The sequence below is a fragment of the Punctularia strigosozonata genome (genome assembly GCF_000264995.1).
Source record: "Punctularia strigosozonata HHB-11173 SS5 unplaced genomic scaffold PUNSTscaffold_9, whole genome shotgun sequence".
Taxonomy (NCBI): Eukaryota; Fungi; Basidiomycota; class Agaricomycetes; order Corticiales; family Punctulariaceae; genus Punctularia; species Punctularia strigosozonata.
In genome coordinates this window covers 776,165-802,894 of record NW_006767441.1, presented here as the reverse complement: position 1 = coordinate 802,894, position 26,730 = coordinate 776,165, and the positions used below count along the sequence as shown (strand labels likewise).

General features: G+C 54.0%; 9 protein-coding genes and 1 non-coding gene across 10 annotated transcripts; 5 read left to right on the top strand and 5 right to left on the bottom strand.

Annotated features, from left to right (window-relative positions):
* Nucleotides 1-56: 56 nt before the first annotated feature.
* Nucleotides 57-3,070, top strand: PUNSTDRAFT_89358 (WD40 repeat-like protein). The gene is made up of 12 exons (XM_007385441.1): nucleotides 57-662; nucleotides 717-840; nucleotides 904-941; nucleotides 995-1,316; nucleotides 1,374-1,458; nucleotides 1,511-1,586; nucleotides 1,636-1,806; nucleotides 1,862-2,062; nucleotides 2,115-2,317; nucleotides 2,394-2,652; nucleotides 2,703-2,783; nucleotides 2,842-3,070. Exons 1-9 carry the CDS (start codon nucleotides 120-122, stop codon nucleotides 2,289-2,291), a joined length of 1,737 nt encoding a protein of 578 aa, XP_007385503.1. The 5' UTR covers nucleotides 57-119; the 3' UTR covers nucleotides 2,292-2,317; nucleotides 2,394-2,652; nucleotides 2,703-2,783; nucleotides 2,842-3,070.
* Nucleotides 3,071-4,504: 1,434 nt separating this feature from the next.
* Nucleotides 4,505-10,618, top strand: PUNSTDRAFT_71064 (uncharacterized protein; the record flags this gene model as incomplete). The annotated part of the gene is made up of 24 exons (XM_007385440.1): nucleotides 4,505-4,561; nucleotides 4,612-4,760; nucleotides 4,811-5,414; nucleotides 5,474-5,629; nucleotides 5,671-5,982; nucleotides 6,033-6,257; nucleotides 6,310-6,567; nucleotides 6,617-6,784; nucleotides 6,837-6,945; nucleotides 6,995-7,341; nucleotides 7,392-7,591; nucleotides 7,648-7,866; nucleotides 7,915-8,064; nucleotides 8,119-8,264; nucleotides 8,323-8,471; nucleotides 8,525-8,731; nucleotides 8,790-8,967; nucleotides 9,014-9,123; nucleotides 9,171-9,338; nucleotides 9,391-9,516; nucleotides 9,566-9,820; nucleotides 9,868-10,114; nucleotides 10,167-10,198; nucleotides 10,250-10,618. The coding sequence occupies 24 exons, from the start codon at nucleotides 4,505-4,507 to the stop codon at nucleotides 10,616-10,618; spliced, it is 4,941 nt and encodes a 1,646-aa protein (XP_007385502.1).
* Nucleotides 10,619-11,103: 485 nt separating this feature from the next.
* Nucleotides 11,104-11,205, top strand: PUNSTDRAFT_t75. Its single transcript has one exon. It is a non-coding gene; the product is annotated as a tRNA-Ser (tRNA).
* A 232-nt stretch (nucleotides 11,206-11,437) lies between these two features.
* Nucleotides 11,438-14,104, bottom strand: PUNSTDRAFT_53579 (uncharacterized protein). The gene is made up of 4 exons (XM_007385439.1): nucleotides 13,668-14,104; nucleotides 13,451-13,611; nucleotides 12,622-13,396; nucleotides 11,438-12,563 (listed from the first exon to the last, which is right to left on the bottom strand). The coding sequence occupies exons 1-4, from the start codon at nucleotides 14,068-14,070 to the stop codon at nucleotides 12,187-12,189; spliced, it is 1,716 nt and encodes a 571-aa protein (XP_007385501.1). The 5' UTR covers nucleotides 14,071-14,104; the 3' UTR covers nucleotides 11,438-12,186.
* Nucleotides 14,105-14,418: 314 nt separating this feature from the next.
* PUNSTDRAFT_71174 (uncharacterized protein) lies at nucleotides 14,419-16,085 on the bottom strand (the record flags this gene model as incomplete). Its single annotated transcript, XM_007385438.1, has 3 exons — nucleotides 14,419-15,136; nucleotides 15,190-15,957; nucleotides 16,018-16,085. The coding sequence occupies 3 exons, from the start codon at nucleotides 16,083-16,085 to the stop codon at nucleotides 14,419-14,421; spliced, it is 1,554 nt and encodes a 517-aa protein (XP_007385500.1).
* Nucleotides 16,086-18,895: 2,810 nt separating this feature from the next.
* Nucleotides 18,896-20,140, bottom strand: PUNSTDRAFT_53578 (uncharacterized protein). The gene is made up of 5 exons (XM_007385437.1): nucleotides 20,087-20,140; nucleotides 19,762-20,035; nucleotides 19,550-19,708; nucleotides 19,461-19,487; nucleotides 18,896-19,403 (listed from the first exon to the last, which is right to left on the bottom strand). The coding sequence occupies exons 2-5, from the start codon at nucleotides 19,953-19,955 to the stop codon at nucleotides 19,097-19,099; spliced, it is 687 nt and encodes a 228-aa protein (XP_007385499.1). The 5' UTR covers nucleotides 19,956-20,035; nucleotides 20,087-20,140; the 3' UTR covers nucleotides 18,896-19,096.
* Nucleotides 20,141-20,743: 603 nt separating this feature from the next.
* On the top strand, nucleotides 20,744-21,048 carry PUNSTDRAFT_70715 (uncharacterized protein; the record flags this gene model as incomplete). The annotated part of the gene is made up of 2 exons (XM_007385436.1): nucleotides 20,744-20,869; nucleotides 20,941-21,048. 2 exons carry the CDS (start codon nucleotides 20,744-20,746, stop codon nucleotides 21,046-21,048), a joined length of 234 nt encoding a protein of 77 aa, XP_007385498.1.
* An 85-nt stretch (nucleotides 21,049-21,133) lies between these two features.
* Nucleotides 21,134-22,181, bottom strand: PUNSTDRAFT_89346 (G-protein gamma subunit). Its single transcript, XM_007385435.1, has 4 exons — nucleotides 22,043-22,181; nucleotides 21,773-21,959; nucleotides 21,506-21,666; nucleotides 21,134-21,455 (listed from the first exon to the last, which is right to left on the bottom strand). The coding sequence occupies exons 2-3, from the start codon at nucleotides 21,892-21,894 to the stop codon at nucleotides 21,540-21,542; spliced, it is 249 nt and encodes an 82-aa protein (XP_007385497.1). The 5' UTR covers nucleotides 21,895-21,959; nucleotides 22,043-22,181; the 3' UTR covers nucleotides 21,134-21,455; nucleotides 21,506-21,539.
* Nucleotides 22,182-22,372: 191 nt separating this feature from the next.
* Nucleotides 22,373-23,447, bottom strand: PUNSTDRAFT_53575 (G-protein gamma subunit). The gene is made up of 4 exons (XM_007385434.1): nucleotides 23,401-23,447; nucleotides 23,112-23,333; nucleotides 23,026-23,062; nucleotides 22,373-22,918 (listed from the first exon to the last, which is right to left on the bottom strand). The coding sequence occupies exons 2-4, from the start codon at nucleotides 23,234-23,236 to the stop codon at nucleotides 22,835-22,837; spliced, it is 246 nt and encodes an 81-aa protein (XP_007385496.1). The 5' UTR covers nucleotides 23,237-23,333; nucleotides 23,401-23,447; the 3' UTR covers nucleotides 22,373-22,834.
* A 111-nt stretch (nucleotides 23,448-23,558) lies between these two features.
* On the top strand, nucleotides 23,559-26,678 carry PUNSTDRAFT_89339 (phosphotyrosine protein; the record flags this gene model as incomplete). The annotated part of the gene is made up of 6 exons (XM_007385433.1): nucleotides 23,559-23,582; nucleotides 23,638-23,738; nucleotides 23,824-23,957; nucleotides 24,009-24,169; nucleotides 24,236-24,364; nucleotides 24,413-26,678. 6 exons carry the CDS (start codon nucleotides 23,559-23,561, stop codon nucleotides 26,558-26,560), a joined length of 2,697 nt encoding a protein of 898 aa, XP_007385495.1. The 3' UTR covers nucleotides 26,561-26,678.
* Between the last annotated feature and the right edge of the window lie 52 nt (nucleotides 26,679-26,730).

The following is a 26,730-nucleotide window of genomic DNA, read 5'->3' as shown; positions in this document are numbered from 1 at the left end:
TCAACCTGCTGTATCCAAGATCCGGGCGTGGTCCCACTGAACGGCATTTCACCGGGCGAACCTGCCGGACGTCATACTCCTCACATCCCGGGCCTCGCACCCGCCGCGAAGACCGTCCGATGGAGAACGATTCGACGTTCGTCGCGCCCGAAGGCGTGTACTCGGTCACCGAGGAGCACAAGCCCACGTCGCACACCATCAATGCCGTCCCAACGCTGTACCCCACGAAGTTGGCCACTGCTGTCGTGCGGTTCCCGGCCGCGAAGAGCGCGGCACAGGGACTCGCTCATTTACTTGGAGGCGGTGGGAACAGGGATAGAGACGGGAAGAAGGAGAAGGCACTCCGCCCTGAGGATGCGAGCATATCCAGCAGCGACACGGAAGACTCGCCCTCACAATCCAACCCCGATGCATCCACCTCGATCTCACCGGAGTCCACGCCCCAGACGCTCTTCTCGCCGTCCAGACCATCTACCGGTCGTCGGCGCACGGCGACGCGCCCGAAGCACAACATGCGAACAACGAGCTCCACCTTCATTACCCGTCTACATACCGTGGAGGGCCTGACAAGGGTACTTCAGAGCAAGTCGGGCGACGTGACTTTCCTATTCTACAATTCGGCCAAGAGCTTCTTTTGGACGGAGGCCGGCAGTAAGGCCAAGGTAAGGCCTGACTCAAATCTGAATGGTGCAGTTGCTGAAGTAAGGGCATCACAGGAACCGTTGGCAAGGATAACATTTTCAGCATATCCCACATGTCATGACGTGAATAGGGCGACGCTATCTCCCGACCGAATGGACGTAATCATTGGCTTCACCACTGGCGACCTGGTGTGGTTCGGTGAGCGGTACTGGCAGCCTTCCGGTCACAGCAGCATTTATTCATGCTGACGTTCCCTGCCAGACCCCATAACCTCGCGCTACGGTCGGCTGAACAAAGGGGTGAGTGCATCAGTTCGGGCAGTAAGGAGCGTTGGCATTAATCCTGAGACCAGGGGTGTATAACCTCGTCGCCATGCACCGCGGTTCGCTGGGTACCCCAATCACCTACGCTCTTCCTCGTCTCTCACGCGGACGGGACCATTCTTGTCTATGACAAGGAGCGGGAGGACTTCGCGTCGTTCGTACCGTCAGAACCCGTAGGTGAGGACGGAGGGGAATGGGACCCGAATACCAGCGCCTATGTGACGATGCCGCCTTGGCATCCTGCGGCGGGTGCGAACATGACCGGAGGGATGGACGAGAAGGATAGGAAAGAGAAGGATAAGGCGAAGAACCCAGTGAGCCACTGGAGGGTTTCCAAGAGGAGTATTGTAGGTAAGTCCTTCATCTCCGTTCGGGTGCATCGAGTATCTCATGGATGCATCGGCGCAGATTTCGTGTTCTCCCCTGACGTCAAGTATGTCGCGGCAATTTCAGAGGACGGGTGTCTGAGGATCATAGATGCGCTGGCAGAACAGTGAGCCCCGATACCTTCGTGCTTTCGAGCTTCCGTCAACAAAGTCGGACAGGCTTATCGACTGCTATGCCTCGTACTTTGGCGCGTTAACGTGCGTTGCATGGTCCCCTGATAATCGGTTCGTCTTAGTACGTCCCGTATCCTCGGCTATATCGTCTTTTGCTGACCCACTGTTAGACCGGCGGCCAAGACGATCTCGTTACAATTGTCTCTCCCTGGGAACAGCGCGTAATTGCGCGGTGCCAGGGGCATTCTTCGTTCGTATCAGCAGTCGCATTTGATGACCTCCGTTGCGATGGTCGAACGTACCGTTTCGGGAGCGTTGGGGAGGACAATAAACTTATACTGGTATGAATACTTGCCGAATTGTACCTGTTCCCCGCTTACACACAACTCGCCATAGTGGGATTTCTCGAGCGGTGCATTACATCGACCGAAGTTACAAGGCAACGCCCATCACCAGCGCATGTCCATGTCTTCTACCGTGTCGCTCTCGATGGCGGTCAGGTCACGGCTGAACCTCCCCCCGGGAGCCATGGATGCTATGTCTCGGTATCACCCTGCGCCATCGCGGAACGAGGTCGCAGTGGTGCAACCTGTACTTGTACGTCCCCCCGTACTTGCTTCAATGGCGACTACTGATCCGGCGCATATAGGTGAAGCACCTCGAAAACGACATCCTTGTCGACATCGCCTTTCTTCCGCGAGGTATGCTCACGTCCACAAAAACGGGGCAGATAAAACTGTGGATACGCCCACTTGCGATGCGCTCGCGGCAAACGAGGAATGGGCATCGAGGCTATGCGAGCGCAGATACTAGTGATTTGATATGATCGCGCGTAGCCACTCCAGAGAGGATCTGATGAGGAGGGCTAATGTAAGATTGTGCTTTTGGCTTATTATGTTTACTGGTATGATCGTATGCTTAGACGCACATATTTATATCCGGTATTCCATTATATGGGGCGAACGGATGTGGCATTAAAGCTCGTCGTCCATGTATTCGTCTTCTGCGTCGTCTGCAGCATCCATATCTTCCATGTCTGCGTCGAGATCCTCGCCTTCTTCATCTTCTTCGTCCTCGTTGCTCTCGTCCGGGTCGGTAGCGTCCTCGGACTCTGAGTCCCGATCGTCATCGTCAGAGCGGTCTGAGGCTGAACCAGTCCCTTCCGTGTTGGTCTCGTCGTCGTCCGCCTGAGAATCGAGTGAGAGTTGGATAGCATCGTGAGCGGAGATGTACGCACATCGTTCTTCTCTTCCGCCTGCGTGAGCGTCTTCCCAAGCGGAACATACCAGCTATAACCCCGATTCTTGACCGCAAGATTCTACGATTTTCACAGCTCATCAGCAGCAATATCTTCTGTGGTCGAAGTCAAGGCTTACCAGATCCTCAAGATCAGCTTCCTCCTCGCTCAATTGTTCCATTTCGCGCCAGATGTCCCGACGGTGGTTCATCCTGTGCGGAACATGATCGGAGGGCGGCAAGGGCGTCGGGCAGCCAGGCGCCAACGGAAAGCGAGGCAAAAGCGTCGGAAAGATCTTGGAACGTGGAAGGACGGTCGCGGTCGCGGTACTCATCTGCAGGTCATCGAGCAAAGGGCTCAACCGACGCGTCGAGGAAGAAACGCGACCTGAGGTGGCTGTGCGTCGCATCCTGCCAGTGTTGCTCCAGTCTGACCGTTGACGTCGTGTTGAGTACTACCGAGGCTTTGGCTAGCTTTGGGCACCGATATTTCCTTCAACAACTAGCCTGAGGGGCTCACCACCACGAGCCTGCTCTCGTTGTTCCTTTGGCTGACAATAAATCACTGCAGCAGACAACGCGGTCAGCGCTCAAACAATGGACTTCTTGGAGCTCAACATCCACCAACTGGTCCTTACCGATCTCGCGAAGAATATCGGGGAATGCAAGGACGTGAACCAAGATGCCGGTATCTCGGACACGATAGACTTGGTCACATCAAAGCTCAAGACCAGACATGTCGGTCCCGTCAACGGTTTCATGACCGATGAGGTTGAGGAGGACAGCGAAGAAACGAGGGTGTTTATGGCAAGTCTTGACTAGCTCGTACACTCTGCTCCTGGCTTAGTCTATAATATAGACCGAATCACGTATTCGTTGCAACATTGGATATGGGGAGCTCGCGACACAATTGCCCGACCACTATATATCGAATACGATCCCAGCCTTGGTCGACATCATCAGAGATATACCATACATCGATTTCGATCATTGCCTGTCATGGGAAGGTACGCCTCTGCTATGCGACGCTTGGGTCCGTGCTCATATTTTCCATAAGAGTGGGCACTACCCGACCAATTGGTGTTCACAACCGTCTCTGCGCTGCTACGCCTAGGTGACAAGCATGAACCGTATCGTGCTGCAGTAACGACCTCGATCTTCAGTCTCGCCAGCAATCTGGTAGCCAAGTTAAAAACCGAAGATTGTGAGCGTGAAACCGGCTTTCGTAACTATATCTGACGTGCAGTACCTACAGCCATATCAGTATTGACCCAATACGCCCCTTCATTTCACGGACTGTATCGAGCACTGATATCCACGCATTTCCCTTGGTCCACGCCTGATTGGCATACTCTTTCCGCCGCCCTTCGCCCCTTGTTCGCCACTGAGGTTGTGGAGCGTCTCAACCGTCTGCTCGTCGACATCCTCAGATCCGAAGACATAGATTCCGAGGCTCTTCAGTTCATACAAACTCTGCTGTCAAGATACGTGAGCCGCGGGCGTCCTCTCACGGGTTACTTCCTCGTGTGCTGCGCCATTGAAACACAGTGGACCGTGCTCGCGCAGTCGATCTGCGACTTCGACGATAGCAAGGAGGGGGGATATGCGAATGGATCTGTGAAGCTGAGAGATGAAGAGAAAGAGGACCCGGAGGCGGCCGCCGCTAATCGGGCTTGGCTAGCGCTTATGCGAGGCGCTGTTCGAAGTCAGGACGATCTGCCTCAGAAAATCATGGACGCGCTGAAACTGGCAATCACGAATGCAATGCAATGTTTCACTGATTTCCTGGTGCAAATCGAGGATATGGATCAGGAGCCGTCGGAGGATTCGTATGCATGGGAAACAATGTCTGAAAGCTTGGTGCGCACGTCTCTGGTACGATAATCCAATGACTAATCTGTCGTCTTCAGAAACTTGCGGCTGTCTGCTGTGCAGCCTTGCAAACCCTTGATCCCGATCTGTATTCTCGATTGAAGCTCCTTCTCAGCGAGGAGTCACCTATCTCGGATAGCCTCGTACAAGAATCGGCCTTGAAGGCTACCACGGTCATAGTACAGAAGTGAGCTCAGCACATTGAACGATGCCTCAATTGGTCTAATTAGACTTCAGTTTCCCGGAAATCGCTGCGTTGATGGCACATCACCTGCGGCGCTTCGTTACGGCACCCCTCCCCATCTTCGAAGTCGAATTTGCGTCCGAGACCCGGACACCACCTCCCCTCGCCGCAGCTGCCAAGTGCCTAGCTCTCTGCATCACGTTGTCTCCCGGTGATGATTCCGTCCTATCGAACATGTACTCCCTCCTCAACTACATCGCTGCCACAAGCAAAGAAGTATTCGACACCTCGAACTCTCTACATGCAGCTGGAATATCTCAATACGTGTCCACGTCGGATCACTCCACGTTACACTCGGTAGAAACAGGCCTGCGGGGTTTGTCAGAGGACGAGAAACGGTTGATCGGGATCAGTACGATATCCGTCGTGACCAAATTGGCGCTGGAGTTCGACATGGACGAGGTAACGAGGTTGACGGTATCGATGCTGCTTCAGCGGCTACGCTCGGCAGAGCCCTCGGTAGAGGCAGCTATCGCATACAATCTTGTTGATCTGGCACTGGCAGCACCGGAAAACTCCTTCGTGGATATCGTCCGGTCCTTTTCTGCGATTAATAGGTCCGCAAATCCGGATGATCCGCGGTTCTCGAATAACATGGTGGCGTCTGTCTGAACCTCTTGAGTGATGACAAACTTACCAGATTGTTGGTTCCATAGGTGCTTGCGGCGCAGACGAGACTGGCTCACGAGATGCACCGACGCCCAGATTTCTCGGAGGTGTATCTCGTGGAACTCCTGACCCTGTTCAGCGACAAGGGTGTGGCAATACAGAATGTCGCAGCGGCTAATCAGCACGTTAAGGCGCGTTCGTATGTTGAACGATGCATGATCTTGGCGCTGAAAAGAGGCGATAGACTGAGGACATGATCGAGCAACTGGCCTCTCTTCTTCTGCCAATCGAGGCTCTGCTCAGCCATGATGACTTCAACCCTCATCTTGACGCTGCACCTGCCCTCGTTTCGTTGTTCCGGAACATGTGGTTCCTCTGCATCCTATTCAGGTTCACATCGCCGGACGAGATGGAACATCTCGCGATGGAATGGCTCAAACCTGCGTTGGTCCGGATCGCAGAGAAGACGCCACCTATAGTATTGGAAAATGCTCGAGATTCATTGGCAGGAGATATCGAGTACAACGCTGTCATCCGGCAGGAGTACGCGAATACAGTAAGTTACGCCAGCGGCAAGCTACATATTGCTCACCGAACGGACGATAGGCGATCGCACAGCACAAGCAGCTGTTGACGAGCTATATCACGCTCAGGTCAAGCGAGATTCGATATCTCGTTCCAGGGCACATCATACTCCTACTCACCATGCATGATATGGAAAGTATGCGCTCGGCTTCTGGACTGCCTTCTTCGTTGGTTTCGTACTTCACCAACAGCAGCATCAATAAGCATCAGGGTCTCAGTGCTTGCATGGATGCTATCGCCGAAAAGGTCCGCAAGGTGCTTCGTATTACGATCATGGTCGTCCTGAATAGTCTTGCAGGTCATCAGGGGATGTGTCACCGACTTGAATACACAAGCCGCTGAACAGGCTCTTCCTGAAGCACTTTCTCGGGAATTACGTACCCTCCTGGTCTCGAGCGCACATCGAATTGAGAAAGCTCGCGACGTCGCTCTGAAGTTCTTGAACCGCCTGATCACCTCGTTCCCGTCTTTGATGTGTGACCCACCCTTGGTGTTTGCAATCCTTGAGGTCCTCACGCTTCTTCGACAAGCCTGCGAGAACGAGTACATCGACGAGGTGAATCATCATGCCACTCGCGCAGTACACCTGCTGAACCTCCCAATAGTTCAACCCTATTTACGAGTTCTCTTCACCGCACACGGGAATCGCGCTCCAACTACCAGACAATTACGCAGTGCGGAGGGACATGCTTATTCAGCTGCAACGTAACGCGACGAACTGGTTTGAGCTGGCCTTAGGCCGTGCGCCTGTGGAGCTGCAAGCCACTTTGCAGGTACGTCGACGTGCAATTTGCGACATGTTCGACGATCGACGGCCTTGCATAGAAATATCTGATGGTCAACCAATCGACTTCCTTCTCGGATGCGGCGGACCTCGGTGCCACGATTGCACAGAAATTTAGCAAAGCCATCGGTCCAGCAGAGCGGCAACTATGTGAGCTTCGCTCCTTGTTTGATGATGATTCTCAACTCATTGCATGCAGCGTCCATGTCTGGAATGTCTGGTCTAAAGGCCGATCGAGCGAAACTGCTTTCGAGCGAAACTGCGTTCAAAGCGTACTTCGCCGGAGAAGCTTCCGGTTCCCGACTCGCAAATTTAGGTATGGATGGATGTGCGCTGAACCAATGTTTGGCATTTATTGTGTTTGTAGGCTATAAGCAGATGGAGAAAATCGCCCATGAGCCTGCTGCTGCTGAGGACGCTCAAGCCTTGAAGGGATCCGCAAAAAGGATTTTGCAGGACATCAAGGCTAAGAACAGTCACTTGACTATCCGCGAACTCAAGCGTATCCTCTTCCGTTGCGCTGCCATGGTGATCTCGTTGGAGCACGTGGGTTTTTCGACTTCACACTTGATCCTGAATACTGACTATCTCTGTAGTGCGACCATGACTTGGTTCACTACATAGTGGCCATTCCGTTCGAGGTGTTCACGCCCTCCTCGATCTCCTCCGGAATCGAAGCTTGGACCTGGGCGATAGCGGAAAAACCCGACTTCGAAGTTGCGCTCATGACCGAAATCACAGCTGCATGGTCGCAAACTGTCGTGCAAGAGCGTGGACTCTTTTCATCGGCAATTAAGTAGGCACTCCGTGGGCCTGAGCGGAACCATGTGTGACTTGTACATTGTTCAACAGTGCGGTTGATCCGTTATCTCGGAACATTGACTATAGTCCAACGGACAGAGAAGGCATCGAACGTTCTGCGGCAACCGCCCGTCGCCTCTTGACGCCACATAATCTTGTCATCCAGATGCTACTCAGCCGCCTGCAAGCCGCGCGATATCGCAAGCCTGGTTTGATGTTGCTTATTCAGCGCCTTGTTTTACGCTCTGCCAGAGCTCATCCCAGCCTAAGGTACGCAACAAGGCCCTTCGCATGCCCGTCAAGCTGATAGATGGACAGCACGCATCCTTTGGCGCGGGAGCCTCGGTTTTCATTCTTGTTGTTCGGGTTCGAGACTCTGCGCAGCTCACATTTGGATACGTACTGCGAGCATTCATTGCGTGAAGCGATATACTCAGCCGCCTTTTCATGGTTTGCTGTGAGACCTCAGTAAGCGGTTCCACTCATGTTGCACGATAAGAGGTAATGATGTCCTCTCTCCAGATGGTCGTTCGGATCAAACAGAGTTCAGCTGGACGTGGACGTCAAGGTTCTTTCGGAGTTTCTCTCCTACTTGCAGACAGACACCATTCGCGGCACCTTCCAAACGACTAGTTTGTCGAACAATTCGCCGACGGGCCGCATATCTCGTTAGTCACGTCATCTGTCGCCTCGTGACGGATCATACTGACTGACGTGTCTGTACAGAGTACCTGACACGGCTGAAGAGTTCTAACCAGCTACTCCGTCTACTGGTGGAGGACGATCTCTACAGACTCACAGTATGGTCCAATCCTACCCACGATCTGAAGCGGGGTGGCGATCATCTAGGCACAACTGATCGCACGATGACCGACGTGAGATATCTCAATGACTGATAGTCCTACAAGACTTAACCAAGGGCCTTTAGACAAGCTGGGTGGCTGCAGTGCGTACTGCCTGGCAGCTGGATCCTTCCGTCGCAGTGCACCTCGCGGATCGCTTCAGCCGCCAATCCGTTCAACAAGAAGTTGGGCGGTTGGTTCGGTCGAACACACGGGAAGTGCTTGATTCGCCTGAAGCTACTCGCTTCCTACTGGTTGACAGGATCAGTCCCAAGAACAAGCGAGATTTGAAGGTTTGTCTGCATCTGACCTACCATTCGACGAGCATCTCACCTCGGAGTTTCGACGTAGCATCTCCTCCTATGGGTCCCCGTTCCGCCTGTTGTTGCCATCGAGTGTTTCCAGGATCACAATAGGACCGATCCGCTCGTCTTGCAATTTGCGCACAGAGTGCTAGAACAGCATCCAGTGGAGCTCACCTTCTTTTTCGTCCCGCAAATCGTCCAAGCATTGCGGTACGATGAACTCGGTATGTGTTGCCATCCGGGTGCATGCCAGTGCTGACCCGTGGGCAGGCTACGTATCTCGTTTCATCTTCGAGACTGCGAAGGTGTCGCAGCTTTTTTGCCATCAAATCGTGTGGAACATGAAGGCAAACTGCTACAAAGACGACTTGGGCGAAATCGTGGGTCGACTTTCTGTCACTTGGTCCTGCCTCTGATGACCGCACAGGAGGACCCATTGAAACCCACGCTCGATCGCATGACTGATATGGTGGTCTCGTCGTTGTCAGGCGAGGCCAAACTATTCTATCAACGGGAATTCAGTTTCTTTGGCGAAGTGACCGCCATATCGGGGAAATTGAAGCCATTCATTAAGAAGACGAAACCGGAAAAGAAGGTATGCGGGATGTCTTCCGCCTGGTGTAGTCGCTTAATCTGTTCTCTTTCAGGCCAAGATAGACGAGGAAATGGCAAAGATACAGGTGGAAGTCGGGGTGTATCTTCCCAGTAACCCAGATGGCAAGGTAATCGACATCGACCGCAAGTCAGGACGCCCACTACAGAGCCACGCGAAGGTAATCCATCGGATGTGTCGTGGGTCCCTGGCTGATGAGAGCCTCGTAGGCGCCCTTCATGGCCACCTTCAAAGTACGCAAGGATAGGACCGAGATTGTCAAGGATCCGGAGTCAGAAATGGATGAGCAACGGGAAAGCAGGGTTGAATACGATGTCTGGCTTCAAGCAATCTTCAAGGTCGGGGATGACTGCCGTCAAGACGTGCTTGCTCTCCAGATCATTGCAATGTTCAAGAACATCTACAGTGGCATTGGCCTGGCATTGTACCTCTTTCCTTATCGTGTTACTGCCACTGCACCAGGTGTAAGTCTTCCTTTCCTCAACTCTGCATCCTTCTCATGCGCTATCAGTGTGGAGTCATCGACGTAGTTCCCAATGCCACATCCCGAGATGAGATGGGTCGTGCCAAAGTCAATGATCTCCTTGGTTTCTTCATCGCGCGATACGGCGGCGAAGACACGATAGCCTTCCAGAAAGCGCGGCTGAACTTCATACAATCTATGGCAGCATATTCCGTGGCCTGCTACATCTTGCAGATCAAGGATAGGCATAACGGCAACATTATGATCGACGGCGAGGGGCACATCGTCCACATTGGTTGGTCCGATTTACTTGGTGAAGGTGGACATAAATTGACATGGCCTTGCAGACTTTGGCTTCCTCTTTGACATAGGACCCGGGGTAAGCGAACAACGTGCCTCAACCTGATGCCTCAATTCATTTCCTACGCAGGGAGTGAAATTTGAGCCCAGTTCCTTTAAGCTTACCCACGAGATGATTGTTCTCATGGGTGGAAGATATTCACAAGGATATCAGGTTTTCCAGCAACTCACGGTCAAAGCATTCCTTGCCTTGCGTCCATATACAGATCAACTCGTCAGCACCGTGCAACTGATGCTCGATACTGGGCTTCCATCCTTCAAGGGAGAGCCGACAATCAAGCGCCTTCGTGATCGGTTTGCACCTGGTTTGAACGAGAGACAGGCTGCTGAGTGGATGATGGGCGTTGTGCGCAATGCACAGGAGAATGTGCGAAGCACTGTATATGATGAATTCCAACGGGTACGTCTTCTGCCCCACAATCAACAGCCTTCATGCTGATAATTGTCCGAATCAGTTGCAAAACGGTGAGCGAAACAATAATTCTATGTGTCAATCGAGACTTAGCGAACGACAGGTATTCCATATAAGTGATGCACACTGTTTTCAAAGGGCACCTCATATTGGCGAAAGCACTGGATCTCCTTGTTCGTGTACCCATAGATCTTGTTTCACCCGACTTGCTGTCAGTGCTGTGGTCTCATTATTATCGATTACCGTCGACATTGTGTAACTCTCTAAGAGGCTAGTCGAAGTATTGTGTGTGAACAGGAGCAGTGCTGATGGACAATTTCTCACTGGAAGGGCGCCGCGGTCGGCGCGATACCTCGCTTGACGATGGGTGCTTTGAATACAGACGTTGCTGAGGAATTGTCATTACGTAGCACATCTAGTCAAGTAGTTTTCCGTCAAGCGAGAGAAATGCAAATGAGTGAAAGATCTCGTCAAGCTTAGTTTGATAATTAATTAACTAAAATTTGAGTAAAGGCACTTTGGCTGAGTGGTTAAAGCGAGAGATTCGAATGGTGACAACCGTGAGAAATATCTCTTCCTCTCTGAGGGCGCAGGTTCGAATCCTGCAGGTGTCGATTCCTTTTGACAGTTTATTTCGTCAATGTCATCCTTTACACCTGAACACGGAGAGATGTGATTGTTCTCGACACGATGGCGTTCGGTGAGCGGTCCATGGTTTTTTTCACTCTCCAGGGTCGCTGGAGACTTTCTAACACGTGACTGTCCCGTGATTTTAGACGTGCTTCATCAAAAGCATTCTCTCCATCTCTCAGCATTGCAGCCATGGGTGAGCAATGTAGTAGCGCTTGTCTTGCTGCCATCGAAAATCACACGCGATGGTCCCTAACAGGTCTCTCTATATGGCTGGTCCCAGGTCAAAATGAACGCTCTTTGATCAGTAGCGCGATGCCAGTCCGCTCAAACGAAAGCACCGCGCCCTCATCATATCCCAAGTTCGAACCGCATATTACCCTGTGCAGCGTTCCTGCCAAACCGGACGCCAGAGAAAAGCTCGATGCGCTCTGTGCGTCTGTACCGTCTCGATCAAGTTTTCCGGTGCGGTTCAGGTCCCTGGAACGAGGACCGACGTTCACGCGTTCCGTGTTCATCTCTGTTCACCTCGACACGGAGCTGCGTACTCTAGAAGAACAGATAAGACTATCGATAAATGCGGCCGACGTAGGGATTCAGCTCGAGGGACCCCCACCATCATACCCTCACATGTCGTTCGCATACATTGACGACGAGGAAGTCGATGAACGAGAGAGGCTGCTGAATGCACTGCTGGATCAACGTGTCGTGAAACAATTGGAGAACTGCGTCGCGCTGCAATGTGCAGGTGCCCACGAACAAAAAGGATTCATGGCTCGAGAGGTGTGGATTGTTGACACGAGTCCACCGGTAGAGAAATGGGAAATATTGGACAGAATCATATTGCAGTGAGTGGAGCAGGGTCGGCAGAGTGGGGTGAGGATAAGTACATACAAGCTTACAATTACAAATGGACAATCGTGTCGCAGCAATTCACGTTACCCTGGATATGCGGTATCTGGTGTTTACGGCTCGACGGAGAGCTCGCTCGCGTTGCCGCCGAGGCTAACCCAGCTTTCGGTCATAACAGGCTCTTGCTCCGTGTTGCTCTCGACGTCTGCTTCCGAGCCTGACAACGATTCTTGCTCGTGGTCGTGGTCGTGGTTTGACGGCGCTTGCGGACCACTACCATGCGAATCGGTGTTGTCTTGCGTCGGCTTCGCAGAAGATGTGACTGGAGTTTCTCGAGGAGCGACGGGGGCAGACGGTGGGGCGGAAGGTATCGCTACACGTGGCGGAACCGGAAGTAAGGCATTCCTGAGGCCAATAAGCAAGTGAGGGATATTGAGGATCAGATCCAAGACGGAGATGGGTAGATACGATGCAAGCGCATATGTTCCGGCTATAAGAGTCAGATCGAGTCAATACGTTGGAAGATAGAACACCGGATGTATGCATACCTCCCGCACCAACCACAACACGGTTCCCGCGGATCCAGTTGAGGAGGCTCCCAGAGACGATTCTCCATCCCATGTAACCAGGGTCCCGCGGTCGGCCCCCATTTACGATGTCAACCACGGTCCGAGCATATTTCCGAGCGTCTGTGGGTTTACGAGAGGTCCTGCGACGATCCTTGGGCCGCGGCATCGAGGCGTTGTCCGACAAAACCAACGAACGCTCGGTAACCTCGGGCATCCTGGGACTGGGAACGTCGATGGCGCCGATATCGACGACGACGACACGCGTATCCGTGCTTGCGGGTAGCGATCCTGCCACTGAGGACGCTCTCAACTCCCTCCGAAGCACTTCAGCGCCGCGAAGGGTTGCGGCCGCGCTCATAGCCTTGGCCGCGGCAAAGGGCAGGCCGATACGGGCATCGGTCGCAGGAACGCAGAAGATGATGGACTTTGATCCTGCCAGCCCATAGTAATCGCGTTCGCGAGCCCTGTCCCGAGCGGAAGTTGAGCGCAAAAGAGGCAGTAATGCCTGAATCGCTTGCAATGGGGTGATGTGCGTGGCGGTGAGGTAAGAGTGGTAGGCGCTGTCGATCGGGAGATTCTCGAAAGTCGAGGTCGAAGGCGTTGGGCTCTGAGAGGGGAGGGTCAAGAGCGATATGATGGAGTGCAAGTGGGGCTGAGCTGAGGGTGATACGTGAGGATCCCCCGACGCAGACAATGGGAAACGCCTGGAAAGTGCCGAGGTGAGAGACCTGGAAAAGAAATGTATCGTCGCGGGCTGCAAGGTACAAACATGAGTACGGTAGCCATGGCCGAATACAACCAACCTCACCTCGCTAGGGTCTAGCACCAAAGCTCGGACATAGCCATGACATTTGCGTTCGAGGGCGTCCGCAGCCTCGGGCGTGCTCACGCTGGCGATCACAATATAACCTTGACGTTCCAATTCCAGGATGAGGGGCAGTCCTAGCGGTGTATCCCCTCCGAGAACGACTGGATGCAACTGGTGAGGTTTTCGTCTAGGTGTATCGACGTGTACGCGGACGTACCCACAACCAGCCTTCTCTCCCCGTTAGACGATACCCATAACCTGGTCATCCGGGCCGTTCTCTGCAAGGAGACGACACTATACCCCGCGAGTAGACCGACGCCAACGACTCCCAGGCCGATGGTCGCTGCCTTGTACGGATGATCTCGCGACCAATCCGCCGCGTTCTGTATCCAAGTCTTCGGTGGAGGCGGCGGCGGCGGCGGAGGCATCTCAATCTCAAAGTCGCTCAGCCCAGGGATCTTCTTCATCTCGGACACCGCTGTCGGCCACAATCGATTGACATCAGCCCAGAGGCGACCGAAAGCCTCCCTCACGATGGGCAAGTCGGGGGTCACAGCGTGCACAGACGAGACGACGACATCTTCGATGTACTCGACGTACTCGTCGAGCTGAGGTACCATGGTCAGGAAGAGAGGCGGAGTCTCTTGTCGTGACCTGAAGCGCGGGAAATCACAGCAAGATCACAACGTATGTGGGTAAGTAAGCTCGCCGAGACTCAGATCAAGGCGCGCGGAGGCCCACCTGGACACAGCCAGTGGAGTAACGCGCATTCGAACCCAGACCATAGTGACTGTTATATATGTTCATTGCGAGTAATGTGTACATGTTGTCTACTGTCATTCTTGAACGCGGTATTACAGGCGCATTATAATATCCATAGTACAGGGGGCAATTATGGGTGAGGAGCCAGGAATGCGAAGGGGAGGATAAATAGGCGTAAGGGATAATGCCGATGCAAGTGATATAAGTTATTTGCTGTCGTCCGGCGGGACATAAAGCGGCAGAGGCTCATCGAAGTCAAGGCGGCGTGTGCCGTTGGTGTGGAACAACTGTGAGTAAGCGGGAAGGCTCGCAGTCGAAGTATACAGCGATGCCGTGGAAGGAGAACTGAGCATCCGCGTAGTGCAGTTGTCGGTAGGATTGGGGCTGGCGCCAAATGGGTGATTGGATGGGGATTCGTGGACATGGACGAACGACAAGGGGACGGCGAATCGTAGATTTTCTTGAATGCGCGAAGCCTGACCATCAGGACCTGGATGATCTCTGTCGTACGTGCACGTCACCGAAACGGACAGTCGATGGGTGACAGTAAGATGTGGTCCTTCGTACGTTTCTCGGATAACCTCTTCGCCCGCCCAGTGCTCCCCGTGCTCCTTGTGTCGCGATTGAACGTCGGAAACGCGCGTAAACGGCAAGGTCGTATCCACAGTGTACCATGCCTTGTCATCCGTCGGGGCATTCTGGTTTGAGCGGAAGACATAGCCGTCGCCTTTCAACACGAATCGACCGGAGTGTGAAAATGGAAGGAGGGAGAACACGCGGGACGTGCTGGATCCGGGCCTGAGAGCTAGGTCCATGTCGTACAGCGTAGCCAGAGGGTGCTGGCACGGGAGTGGCTTGAGAGGCCACTGTTCGTGAGCTGGTAGTAGCGGATAGCGCGCTAGATAATGGGGCGAAGGGTCATTCCTGGAAAGAAGATTAGACCCGTATTTTGCGCTACATAGGCCTTTCATGCGCACCTGAATTGCTCGACCTGCTCGATTTCGACAGAGAAAAGGACAATCCGCAGCCTGTTTCGCTCCTCGTCCGGCAGATTGTTGACGCGGAAGAGAATCTTGAACGGGATTGGCGTCTCGTGTTCAAGATTGATGTGCTCTGGAGCTGTGACTACAACTTGGAGCTCCTTTAGAACGGCCGGCGGAATGCGAGAGTTATCATGATCCGGGCCAGCCCCAAATCCTTGCACATGGAAAGGTGTGAGAGGGAATCCCGACGTTGGAGAGGACCTTCCAGGAACAGGATAGGTGCGATTTAGGACGATGCCGTGCGGAGACGCGCTGACAACTCGCGTCTTCGGTAACATGGGACTACAAAGCTGCATGAGCGAGAACGAACTCTGCGCCCGATCGTCCAAATTTCTAAACCGAGCAGTAGCTAGCAGGTAATATCGGACTCCAGTGGCACCGGTGCTCGTGTCGCCAAACGTTGAACTCGCAGGTAACCATCCAGGTATGGGGATGTTGAAGACGACGTTCCAAGCACACATTTGCTTGTCATCCTCGTGTCCTTCGTTGCTGATCTCCGTATCGTCGCTCTGTATTAGCTCAGACGATATTGAACATATCCGAAAACCGGAATAGCCAGTAGCGGGCGTGAGCAGCTCCGATTGGCCCTCGAAGGTGACCGTCAAGGACTCGAGTAGTAGGCGAACCGTTCGACGACTGTCAAAAAAGGACGATCCTGGCTTGGCGATGATGGATATATGCCCCGACAAAGAATACGCCGAACTGAAGGATTGCTCGAGTATCAGCAGCTAAGTCTGGGATCCCATATGGAAGACAACGTACGATCTCTTAGGCTCGCCGAGCATGTCCAGTGTTGAGGATAAAGGGACTATCTCTAATGAAACGGACATGGTCGTAGAGAGCGCGAAGAAAGCGGTTCAGAGGGGTGAACAAGGCGGCGGCGCCTGCTTTTCGTTGAACAGCTCGCGAGAGCGCGTTCCGCGCGGGTGCCATATATGTAGACCATCCGCGGTAGGGCCACGGTTGGTGGCACAATAGGCTGCCGAGCGACGTGGGCCGGATAGGGGGGCCGAGTACTGGATGAGGCCACCAGAATCTCTTGTTCTCCCTTTCAAGGCCATCCTCCGTTGCCTGGATAGGAGAACAAAGGCAAAGAACGCAGCCCGAAAATTCGCACGCTTGCAATATCGCATCCGCGAACCGCATGACCTTGCCAATGACCGCAGCTACGTCGTACGTACCGGGAACCGAAGACTACTCAGCTGACGACCATAGCGACAACATAACGCTCCGGAATATGCTCGAGCCGTATGACACTCTGGAAGCAACAGTGGAGGCTTACAGCTCTCTCAATAGTACTACACTGGCATTACTCTGCGCGGGGGTAACTTGGGTCCTCTGCGATATCCGTTGCTGTACACACACATCGTGACGAGAGGATATATATATATCAAAACTTCGAACGAAGTGATGCGGAACTTGTCTCGTCTCCGCTCATCAAGCTTCTTTGCTTGATACCACCACGACCAGAACCTTCCGGTGTGAAAACGCAAAATGCCACAGTAGCTATCTCGTCAGGCTGCACGAACGCAAGTCCGTATCAGGAACACTCCTCGCGATGTATCAGATATCAATGAACGACAGGAGCGTGCAGTGACTGGTTCGTCTATTCATCCGACTAATTGGCTAATCAGTTGTTATCACAGGGCCGGCATGTCTTCACTTCGCTGATGGTGGAGCAAAACATATTGTATGGGACTGCCACGGCGCGATATACGGCTTCTCTTCTGCGGCCTGAGCGAAGAATGCCAGCAAGCTCTCTTCATCACTTCCTGGAACCTAAAATTGCCTACAGCTTCTCAGCCTGCGGAATACCTATCAATGTGTCTACTGTGCGCCCTTATATCTATGGCTTCTCAGGGACGGCGTCCTGGGTGACTTGTGGAATACCTTTCCCTCTTCTTGAAACTATCCGCTTGCGCAATTACGGGGGCTTCCGCCATGGATGCCAATGATTTGTCACGTGAGGTGACAACGTTCAAGATGGATCTGTGCGTTGATTACTAGTATTGCTTAGGTAGGGCGGGCTGACGACGAGTTACACAGGCAAACTCAGAACATGTTCCAGAGCGGTCTTCTGAGCATGCTGGCGTATGATATCCGTGAGGGTTATAGTCATTATATAAATCATCGCCATCTTCTCTGACATCTCAAGTGGTCTATAGTGCTAACGTTCGGAGAAGAAGTGCGATGCTGCGAGTAGTAATCCCGTCTCAGTCTGACTTTTGTGCAGGTCGATAAGATCTGGAATCGGCCATGGACCACCATATCAGTTCTTTTCACACTGAACCGTTATTTGACGCCTCTTGGATTCATGATATCGATGGTGGCATACCAGTCGGAGTGGCCAGTGGAGGTGCGAATGTTCACATGGCACGGAGCCATCTCGTACTCACAGTTGTATATCAGGTGTAAGCATCTTCCTAGAGATTTATCGTCGATGCTAAAGGCACAGCAGATGTCAACGATTTGTGAAATACGAAGGCGCCGGATGCGCAACAGTCATGGGAATTTGCCAAGGTACGCGGAACGCTTGCAAGTTCGTGCTCCGTCACAAAGCTTAGCATGCCAGTCATCATGATCCTTCGCGTGAATGCGTTATACGGAGGCAATCGTCTGATTCTGCTCGCGCTTCTTGTGGTATTCCTCGCACAAATAGGCATACAAGCTGCTGTACTGGCAGAAGGCATCCGTGCGTCCTTTGTCCTTATTGCGTCGCGGATTTGTTTCAATCCGTTGATGATATCTACTCTAGCGCTGCAAGAGCCGATACGGACCGGATGTATTCTCGTTGCCCGATCGTCGATTTACACGGGCCTTTGGATCGGACCGCTTGTGACTGACAGTTTAATTTTCCTTCTCACTGTGTGGAGATCGAGACAGTACCTAAAGAGAGGAAGAAGCAAGTCAATGCCGTACGCATCCCCAAATATCAAACTGTTCGTATAAGGACTAACCAGATGACCCATAGTACTCTGCTCCTCTTTCTGCGAGTATGTGCAATCCTTCCGCGTTCACCTTCATCAACTGATCGCAATTGTTCACTACCCAGGATGGAGTCGCTTACTTCTTCGTCATCTTCTCTGCAAACTTGTTGAACGTCGTGGTATATTTCGTGCGTTTTGTTGTTTTATGGTACTGTCGTCGCCGCTCACTGTGCGCATAACTTACAGAGCGTCCAGGACCAATCCTTGAAGCATCTTTTCGGCCCATTCTCAGAGTTGATGACGTCTATAATGGTCTCGCAGTACGTAACCGATTACGTCTTTCGTACATTTGCGCTCAATGTCTCCGACTTGAGCATCGTCCTGAATCTTCGAGGTTATCATTCCCCTGGAACAGAAAAATCGGGCGATTCATCCGTTTCCGCGCAATGCGATGATCCTCTCGCCTTCGCCGATCCTATGGATGCAACCTTCCTCTACTCTAGCCAGCGATCAGCAGGCGCGGGCCACTTGGTCGCCGATTCGAGCAGATCGGGGCATGACATATTCAATAATGGGAAGCATACGATCCTCGGCGGAGGTGGGTGACTCCACCAATCAGGCGTAGCTTGAGACTGTAAACGTTCTTTTATGTACCCCCGATATACGTTCCCATAAGACGTGCTCATTTAACTCAGAGGCGAGCACGCATAATTCCCTAGCGAACCGGTCTCTGTTGCACTCATATGGAGGGTTCCAGAATTAGCTACCCAGGCATGCACAAAAAGTAGCGAAGGAGGGTGGATAACTAAAATACATCTCTCATCGGTGTCCAAGGAAAAAAAGAACCCATGTCCGGGACCAAAAACGCAATTGAGCGCGCGTTGATGGAACGAAACTGCAGGAGTGTGCGTCATTTAGAGAACGAGACCGGCCACGAGACCGACGACGGTGAGGATGCCAGCGGCGCTGCCGCTGGCCCTCAGAGAGAGGCTGCCCGAGGTCGAGGACGCGGCTGGTGCGGCGGAGCCGGAAGCGGAGCTCGAGGCGCCGGTGGCGGCGGCACCAGAGGGCGCGGCGCCGGACGCGCTAGTGGTGCCGTTGGCGGCGGCGGTGCCGTTAGCGCTGGCCTTGGCCGCCTGCTGGAACGCATCGAACGACTTGGCGGAGTCGGGGTTCGCGTTTACGGAGAACACCATACCGCTCTCGCAGTGGTTGACGGGGCTAGAGGAAGTCGTGATGAGCAAAGCAGTGGAATCGGTGATATGAATGGAGACATACCTCTTCTGACGGCAGTAGAACCACAAACTACGGATGGGGATGATGTTAGTCAGGATGATAGTGGGTAAGCAAATAAGAGGGGCACGCACGGAGCCGAGGCGTTGGTGACAGTGAAGCTCCACTGGGGGAACTGCGTCGCGTTGGCGGCAACGAACATGAAGCCAGAGTCGATGCCTGCTGCCGGGGTGGTCATTTTCTCGCAAGGAGCAGCGAAGGTGCTCTGGGTGACGGTGTGGTTCTTGGAGACGCTGGGTAAACACGTCAGGCGAGGATCTCGCGGCTAGCGCTCGGTAATACTCACAACTGGAACGCGATCGTGTCGCCCACGTTCGCGGTGACGTTGCTCGGCGAGTAGGTGAGCGTGCCGTTCTGGCCAACGAGGACCGTGATGGTGTTTCCGGTGGTGGTCGAGTTTCCGGCTTGCCTCTTGAGTGGGCCCGCGGAGACGGCGGCGACCGAGGCGAGGAGAGCAGTGGCGGCGGAGAAGAAACGCATTTTGAAGCAGTATTAAGCGACGATGGGTGCGGCAGGAAGGTCCGTAGAGAGATGTGCTGGAACGAAAGACGGATCGAGGACTGCAGAGCGCGGTGAGACCATGTTCAGGGGGAGATGAACGGACGACATACCCTGCTCGGGGAGTGCAACCAAGGGAAAGAGACTGGCTCGGTGAACGGAGGGTTGAAGGGACGACGGAGAGAGAGGGGGGACTTTATATCGTTGATCAGTGCGTGGCCCAGGTCCCATGGTAACCCCAGAGTCGCTGGGGCCAGCCAATGAGCGTTGACACCGCTTTATGTCAGCGGGCGCGACGGAACATGTCGCAGAACCTTCGCGTCCCCGTCCCTGACGACATGTCTCCGACTCTTCTGTCGAGCGCGCCGCGGCTCCAGGCTGCCCGCCGGCCACCCGCCCTTGCTGCGACGCTCGCTGCAGGCCGCCGCCGTACGTTCGCGTCCTCCGTTCCCCGCAAAACCCAGTATTTCGACGCCGATGTTCAGGTGGGTCTTTGCCATCTCCCATCTCCATCTGTTAAATCAGCGCTGCGCCAAACGTCTCGGGTTCGAATGATGGTGGTCCCAGTCCCGCTCAGCTTCTGTCAACATATCCACAGACCTTTGAGAAAGCTGTCTCCAAAGAGCGCGCATCAGGCAAAGTCGTTCTCGTAGACTTCTACGCAAAGTAAGCAGGCTACATATACTCAAGTGCCCTGTTTTGGCGCGAACACAGTTGACGCTTGTCCCGCCTCGGCCGACTCCGAGAATAGCTGGTGTGGCCCGTGCAAGATGCTTTCGCCCATCTTGGAAAAGCTCACCGACGACGCCGAGGGTCTCAAATCCGGCAGCGGCCGCCCCGTGGACCTTGTGACCGTCGACACAGACGTCGAGAGCGAGCTCGCCCACAAATATAAGGTTGATAACACTCACAGACCGCGTGCCATTCATTAGTACACATATGGAATGCTGACATGCGTCCTCGTCAGATCCGTTCATTACCAACCGTTATCGCCTTCAAGGATGGGGAACCCGTCTCCCAGTTCATGGGCGCGATGCCGGAGCAGTCTGTACGGAACTTTCTACAGGGATTATAAGATCCACCCTACCTCGGCACGTCATCACGTGTAGTAGTTTGTGCAATAAGAAATGCATGCTTCCATCGCCTCTGCGTATCCGACGATTGATTTGGCATAGAAGGCTATTGGAATTTGACAGAAAAGACGCAGTGGTACAGAACATCCGGTGCAGACCAAGTATGGTGAGAAAGATGAGGGATAACGGACCGAGGACAGCACTAAACAACAAGAAACACGGGAGAGGAAAAGATGTATAAAGAATGGGATATACTATATGCACATAGGCGGAGAGAAGGCGGGCGAAACAGGGCGTGGGGTACCGGCGAAGGAAAGGCCGGGAGGGAGCAAGCGAATCCTATACAGTCCGCGAAAGAGAGTGTCCGTCTGGTTGTAGCGATGGGCTGGCTGCAACAAACCCTGCATTCCTAAGAAACATCGTAAGGCAACGTATCGACGTGCGAGCAGAGAGACTCACATGTCCCTCCTCCACCGCTCACGTTGAGCGTCGCTCACTGAATCGAGCAGCAACCGCCGCCTGATGTACCTTGTGACGCATATGGGTCCTCGCTCTTGTTTACGGGACCCCATACAGACGGCACGAGGTGGTCTCTCGTGTTTTTGCAATACCGGATAAGGCTGTTGATTCAGGCGAAGTCAGCACATGGACAGCGAAGGGGGGACATGTGGAAGCGCCGGCATCGACTGCAGGGAGGAAGCGGGGCAGAGAGACTGGATAACACACCTGCTGCTCGCCTCGCTGACTCGTATCCTCGGGCGAGCCAAATCCTCCTTCAAGCGCTGGTTGTGCTCGATCAACCTCCGGAGCCTGAGCTCTGACATCGACTGTTTGGCCCTTGAGCTCATGTTGGCAGGGTGTGCGGGTCTTTGGGGGGTTCAGAGATAAAGGATCGGACGGATATGGTGGCGTGCTGTAACACAGTCGGGCGTGCGGAAATGTGGGTGAGAAACCAAGCGACAGGTATTGGTCAAGGACCCCGGGGCGGACGCTCACCGGTCGACTCGGGATTTGTTGTAAGGAACGCGCTGCGCGGTGCGGGTGTGGCAAGAGGGGCAAAGCGCGCACAAGCTAATGCGGCGAGCGGTCGGGAGAGAAAGGGGAGAGGGGGCGGTGGAGATGATGGACGGAGCTGAGCTGGAGGGCGATGCGAACGAGTGCGAACGACTCTGTCGCTCGGCCGTGATGATGGGACCGAATGGCGGCACGTCCCTCGGCCGGTTTCCCGCGCGACACGTGGAATAAATCGACTTTTTCTCTCGTTCTCGAGCGACGAGCTCACGTCTCGATCGTTGGCCGCTACAGATCTCGCCACGAATAGGAGGGGCCAGAGCGATGATATTCACAATTTGTGTTAGATCTATATGCAGCTGGGAGGGACGATAGGCTTGGATGTGCGGATAGACAGACCGAGAAAATGAATATACTAAAAACGTCCGATTATGTATATCAGAAGGAAGGTGCCATAAAAAGGCACGCGCTGGCAGCCGCATCTCCGTCCAAATAAACCTGACGCGCGTGTGCAAGAACCGGGATCTGTCCCCACCCAGCGATTAGACAGTGGCGTCTCGAACATAAAGTAACGAGATTTTCTGATAAGCCAGAAACAAGGAGCGTAGGGGTTTGTGGTGCAGAGAGGCTGGGATGACTCTTCGCAAGTCAGAGCCCTCGATGAACGGGTCACGTCGAAGGACGCTACGCGAGGATTGCCGACACGGTATGAAGGGGAAGGCGGGTATGACGCCGCTCGCGGATGAGCTGCAGGGCGTCTGCGTGAAGTCGGCCGCTTCACATGATGGTGCAGGCACACCCTGTCGCAGGCGGCGCGAAGGGATCCTCGCCCTTGTTCAAGGGGCCCCATATCGACGGTATCTGAAGGCAAGACGCGTCAGAACTTGAACCGTGACCGCAAGCAAGCGGGATCTAGGTCTTGCCCCGGCTTCCGGCAACCGAGGAAGGAGGGGAAGAGGGAGACTCACCAGCGGGTCCTTGGTATTCTTGCAGTAGTCGATCAAACTATAGGAATGTCAGCGTCGTGATCCAACTCTCCTGAAGGCGAGCGTACCTCCTGCTGGCTTCGCTGACCCGGATCCTGGGTCGATGCAAATCCTCCTTTAGTCGCTGGTTATGCTCAGTGAGCCTCCTGAGCTTGAGCTCCGACATAGACTGCTTGTGCGGGCGGGCATCCATGGCGAGGCAACGGCGGTATCACGACTGAGCCTGTGGGCGTAGGTGTCGACGGACGGCGGAATGAAACGCGACTAGGTCGCGACCAAGGAGTTTTTCTCTGTGCGAGGAACGCGCAGGTTAGTTCGGAGGGAGTCGAGAGGTGGCTAGACAGCAGGGCAACGCACGGTATAGGAAGGAAGAAAAAGGTTGCTCAGCAGGAAACCGTTCGCAGGGAAGAGCGGACGTTGGATTTGGCGACGCCCGGAAGTTCGCTTGCGGCACAGGCGGTGGCGCGGCCCTTGTGCCCTTCAAGTTGCCTCAGACCATCCCATCCCATGCAATCATGGATGCGATCCGCGTCCCAAAGGTGAGCGTTATATGAATTAACGTGTGGAAGAAACAGGCGAGCTGAGTATACACAGGTTGAGCATGTTACCTGTACCAAAGGAGGACAATTATCAACCGGAACATTACACCTAACTGCACACCATCTCATATTCCGTCATGACGAGGGCGAGGAGATGTGGGTTAGTCCGACGCCGATGCATCGTAGGCGTATCTAGTAACTTTTCCTAGGTTCCGTACCCGTTGATCTCGCTCGTGACGAGGCTACCATCCAACTTGCAAGGGCAAACTCCCCTTACCCTGAGGACGCGTACTTTCGAGACATTTACGCTCACTTTCACGACTGAGAGCGATGCTCTAGATGTATTTGACAGTGTCAAGGAGCTTACAGTGGCTAGTAAGTCTCGATTCGCGCTCGGTATGGGGGCACATCTAACGTTGGCCGCAGCATCCGTGACACAGCTGTATGCATTCTTCTATTCACCAAATCCACCATTCGCTGCCAACGATGGATGGTCCTTCTACTCTCCCCGAGAAGAGTTCGGACGCATGGGTGTCGGTACCCGTACCAAGGCTTGGCGTTTTACCGACGTTAACAAGGATTACTCAGTGCGTGCTCGGCCCAGCCCCGAAGACCGTCACTCCGTTGACCTAACTGATACGTAGTAAATACAGTTTTGTCCGACTTATCCCGCCAGGCTCGTTGTACCCACGAGAATCAGCGATACGACATTGCAATATGCTTCCAAATATCGCAGCAAGTGCCGTATACCGGCGCTTGCCTACTTGCATTGGGGAAATTATGTGAGAGCTTTCCATGCCTTTTATACGCTGGTCACTTATCCCTCATAGGGCACGATCACTCGATCTAGCCAGCCTATGGTCGGATTGACCCAGAGCCGTTCTGTGCAAGACGAGAAACTGATTGAGGCGATCTTCCAATCACATCACAATCCGGAATCTCGTGTTGCCCCTGGACCTGTCTACGGCGCGACCAGCACCAATATCATCATCGACGCCAGGCCCACTACCAATGCCCTGGCGAACTCTGCGAAGGGAGCCGGCACCGAGAACATGGATCACTACAAGGAAGCAAGAAAGGCATACCTGGGAATCGATAATATCCACGTCATGCGGGACTCCCTTTCCAAGGTCGCGGAGGCTCTGTTTGAGAGTGCTGCCACGGGAAACGAAGCTTCGGGCGCCATTGTTCCTCCACTCGATCGCCAGGCTCTGCGGCGATCAGGGTGGCTACGACATATTTCGGCTATCCTCGAAGGAACGGTGCTCATAGTGCGGAACATTCACGTGAACTCCTCACACGTCCTGGTGCACTGCTCCGATGGCTGGGACCGAACCGCCCAGCTGTCGTCACTGGCGCAGCTGTGCTTGGACCCGTATTATAGGACCGTCCGCGGATTCCAGGTCCTCATAGAGAAGGACTGGATGTCCTTCGGCCACAAATTTCTTGACCGATGCGGTCACCTATCCTCGGAGAAGTTCTTCCTTTCACCGGTGGAAAACTCCGGAGGTGGCGGCGGGGCTGAAGCTGCGCAAGCCTTCTTTGCATCCGTCCAGAACCGGTTTGTCGGGCAGAGTCACCTGAAGGAGACGAGTCCGGTGTTCCACCAATTCCTCGAGAGCGTGCGCCAGATCCAACGGCAGTTCCCGGAGCGCTTCGAATTCAACGAACGCTTTCTGCGGCAGCTGCACTATCACCTCTACTCGTGCCAATTCGGCACGTTCTTGTTCAACTCTGAGCGAGAAAGACGAACGGCCGAACAAGGACCTCCACCCTGCGATCGGACAGCAAGCATTTGGGACTTCTTGAACTCCCCTCCCGAAAATGAACTCAATCTTAACCCTTTATACGACCGGAGCCTGGATGATCCAAAGAGTAGAGCAGCCAAAGCTGACATGGGAGTCCTTTTCCCCAATACTAAGGATGTCAAATTTTGGAACGAGTTGTATGGACGAACAGATGACGAGATGAACGGGCGCATCGTGATAGGACAGGCACAAAACCTCGAACTAGTGGGCCCCGTGGACGACTCCTCCGATGACTCTGTTACACGAGCCCTCACCCCTTCCTCTGCCCCCCTCTCCCCTGGCACTCCGTCTCGGACGTCGACCCCGAGTCTATCTGTATCAGAGTTGAAGAACACAGAGGCATCTCTGTCCAGCACGGAGGATCTGAATGGGTCGCGACACACTGCATCGACATCCGAGACAAGCTACAAGCCTTATCCCAGTTCAGCTTCCGCCTATACCCTCCGACGTCCTGTGGATAGCGTCCCGCGATCACCATCGCCCGCTAATGGTGGTCGGCGGACGACCGGTATGCCGGACGTCCTTGGTGCGGGGGTAAAGTCGGTGTGGGGCAGGTTCTCCTCAAACGCCAGCGCGGCTCTGAGCGCTGTTCAGGGCGCGTATGACGGGGTCGCGAAGGATTTCCGGACGCTCTCCATCTCGCCTAGCGCTGGCGAATTGAGGGAGAAAGAGCTGCAAAGTCCAGAGCAATGGACGACCTCTATCCCTTCACCGGACTATGCTGCCGGACCGTCGACTGCGAAGGTTCCAACGGCCACCACCGCAAGCACGCCTTCGAGCAATCCATGGAACACCGAGAGCATTGTACGTGTGCCATCGATGGCTCTCGACAATCCCTGGGGTTCTGTCCGTTCTCCCCCTGCCGATTCACTATCGAGCAGTGGCCATCCTGCGTTGGACGAACTGCCTCTGTTTGATCCCCTGCCCCCGCCATCCTCGGAGCGTGCAGGGATATCAAATCTCCCAATCAGTCAACCTGGCTCGCGGCCGCAATTGCAACCTAGTTCTCAGGGCCCCTCTTCAAAGCCGATTGTCGCGCAGGAAGTACCCACGATTTCGTCAACGACCTCGCCCAATCTCAGCCGAGGAACGACGAGTGTCACTTCGCCAGGCTTGAATGAGACTCCACGGGCTGCCGACTCGGATCCTCTGGGTGTGGGTTTCTCGTAATAGAGACAGTTTGACACATCGGGCTCATGTTTCCCTCATGTACGATTATCTCTCGCCACGTATCGCAACCGTAGAATACATTGATGTATCAGAAGCTTTCCGTTCTACTACCGTCCCTGCCTAAAGCGAATGGCGTGATGGGCGATAAAATCGAGTGACACCTCCCGTGA

What these genes read in the sequence shown, in the direction of transcription:
- PUNSTDRAFT_53579 (XM_007385439.1), bottom strand. Translation starts at nt 14,070, where the DNA reads ATGGTACCTCAGCTCGACGAGTACGTCGAGTACATCGAAGATGTCGTC. An exon ending in GGAGAGAAGGCTGGTTGTGG is followed by an intron (nt 13,612 to 13,667) that starts GTACGTCCGCGT and finishes AGTTGCATCCAG; the next exon opens with TCGTTCTCGGAGGGGATACA. An exon ending in TGTTGTGGTTGGTGCGGGAG is followed by an intron (nt 12,564 to 12,621) that starts GTATGCATACAT and finishes TGACTCTTATAG; the next exon opens with CCGGAACATATGCGCTTGCA.
- PUNSTDRAFT_89358 (XM_007385441.1), top strand. Translation starts at nt 120, where the DNA reads ATGGAGAACGATTCGACGTTCGTCGCGCCCGAAGGCGTGTACTCGGTC. An exon ending in ATAGATGCGCTGGCAGAACA is followed by an intron (nt 1,459 to 1,510) that starts GTGAGCCCCGAT and finishes AAAGTCGGACAG; the next exon opens with GCTTATCGACTGCTATGCCT. An exon ending in CAGTGGTGCAACCTGTACTT is followed by an intron (nt 2,063 to 2,114) that starts GTACGTCCCCCC and finishes CGGCGCATATAG; the next exon opens with GTGAAGCACCTCGAAAACGA.
- PUNSTDRAFT_53575 (XM_007385434.1), bottom strand. Translation starts at nt 23,236, where the DNA reads ATGGATGCCCGCCCGCACAAGCAGTCTATGTCGGAGCTCAAGCTCAGG. An exon ending in GTCAGCGAAGCCAGCAGGAG is followed by an intron (nt 23,063 to 23,111) that starts GTACGCTCGCCT and finishes ACATTCCTATAG; the next exon opens with TTTGATCGACTACTGCAAGA. An exon ending in AGAATACCAAGGACCCGCTG is followed by an intron (nt 22,919 to 23,025) that starts GTGAGTCTCCCT and finishes TCTTGCCTTCAG; the next exon opens with ATACCGTCGATATGGGGCCC.
- PUNSTDRAFT_53578 (XM_007385437.1), bottom strand. Translation starts at nt 19,955, where the DNA reads ATGCGTTTCTTCTCCGCCGCCACTGCTCTCCTCGCCTCGGTCGCCGCC. An exon ending in GACACGATCGCGTTCCAGTT is followed by an intron (nt 19,709 to 19,761) that starts GTGAGTATTACC and finishes GTGTTTACCCAG; the next exon opens with CGTCTCCAAGAACCACACCG. An exon ending in GTCACCAACGCCTCGGCTCC is followed by an intron (nt 19,488 to 19,549) that starts GTGCGTGCCCCT and finishes CCCCATCCGTAG; the next exon opens with TTTGTGGTTCTACTGCCGTC.
- PUNSTDRAFT_89346 (XM_007385435.1), bottom strand. Translation starts at nt 21,894, where the DNA reads ATGAGCTCAAGGGCCAAACAGTCGATGTCAGAGCTCAGGCTCCGGAGG. An exon ending in GTCAGCGAGGCGAGCAGCAG is followed by an intron (nt 21,667 to 21,772) that starts GTGTGTTATCCA and finishes CTGAATCAACAG; the next exon opens with CCTTATCCGGTATTGCAAAA.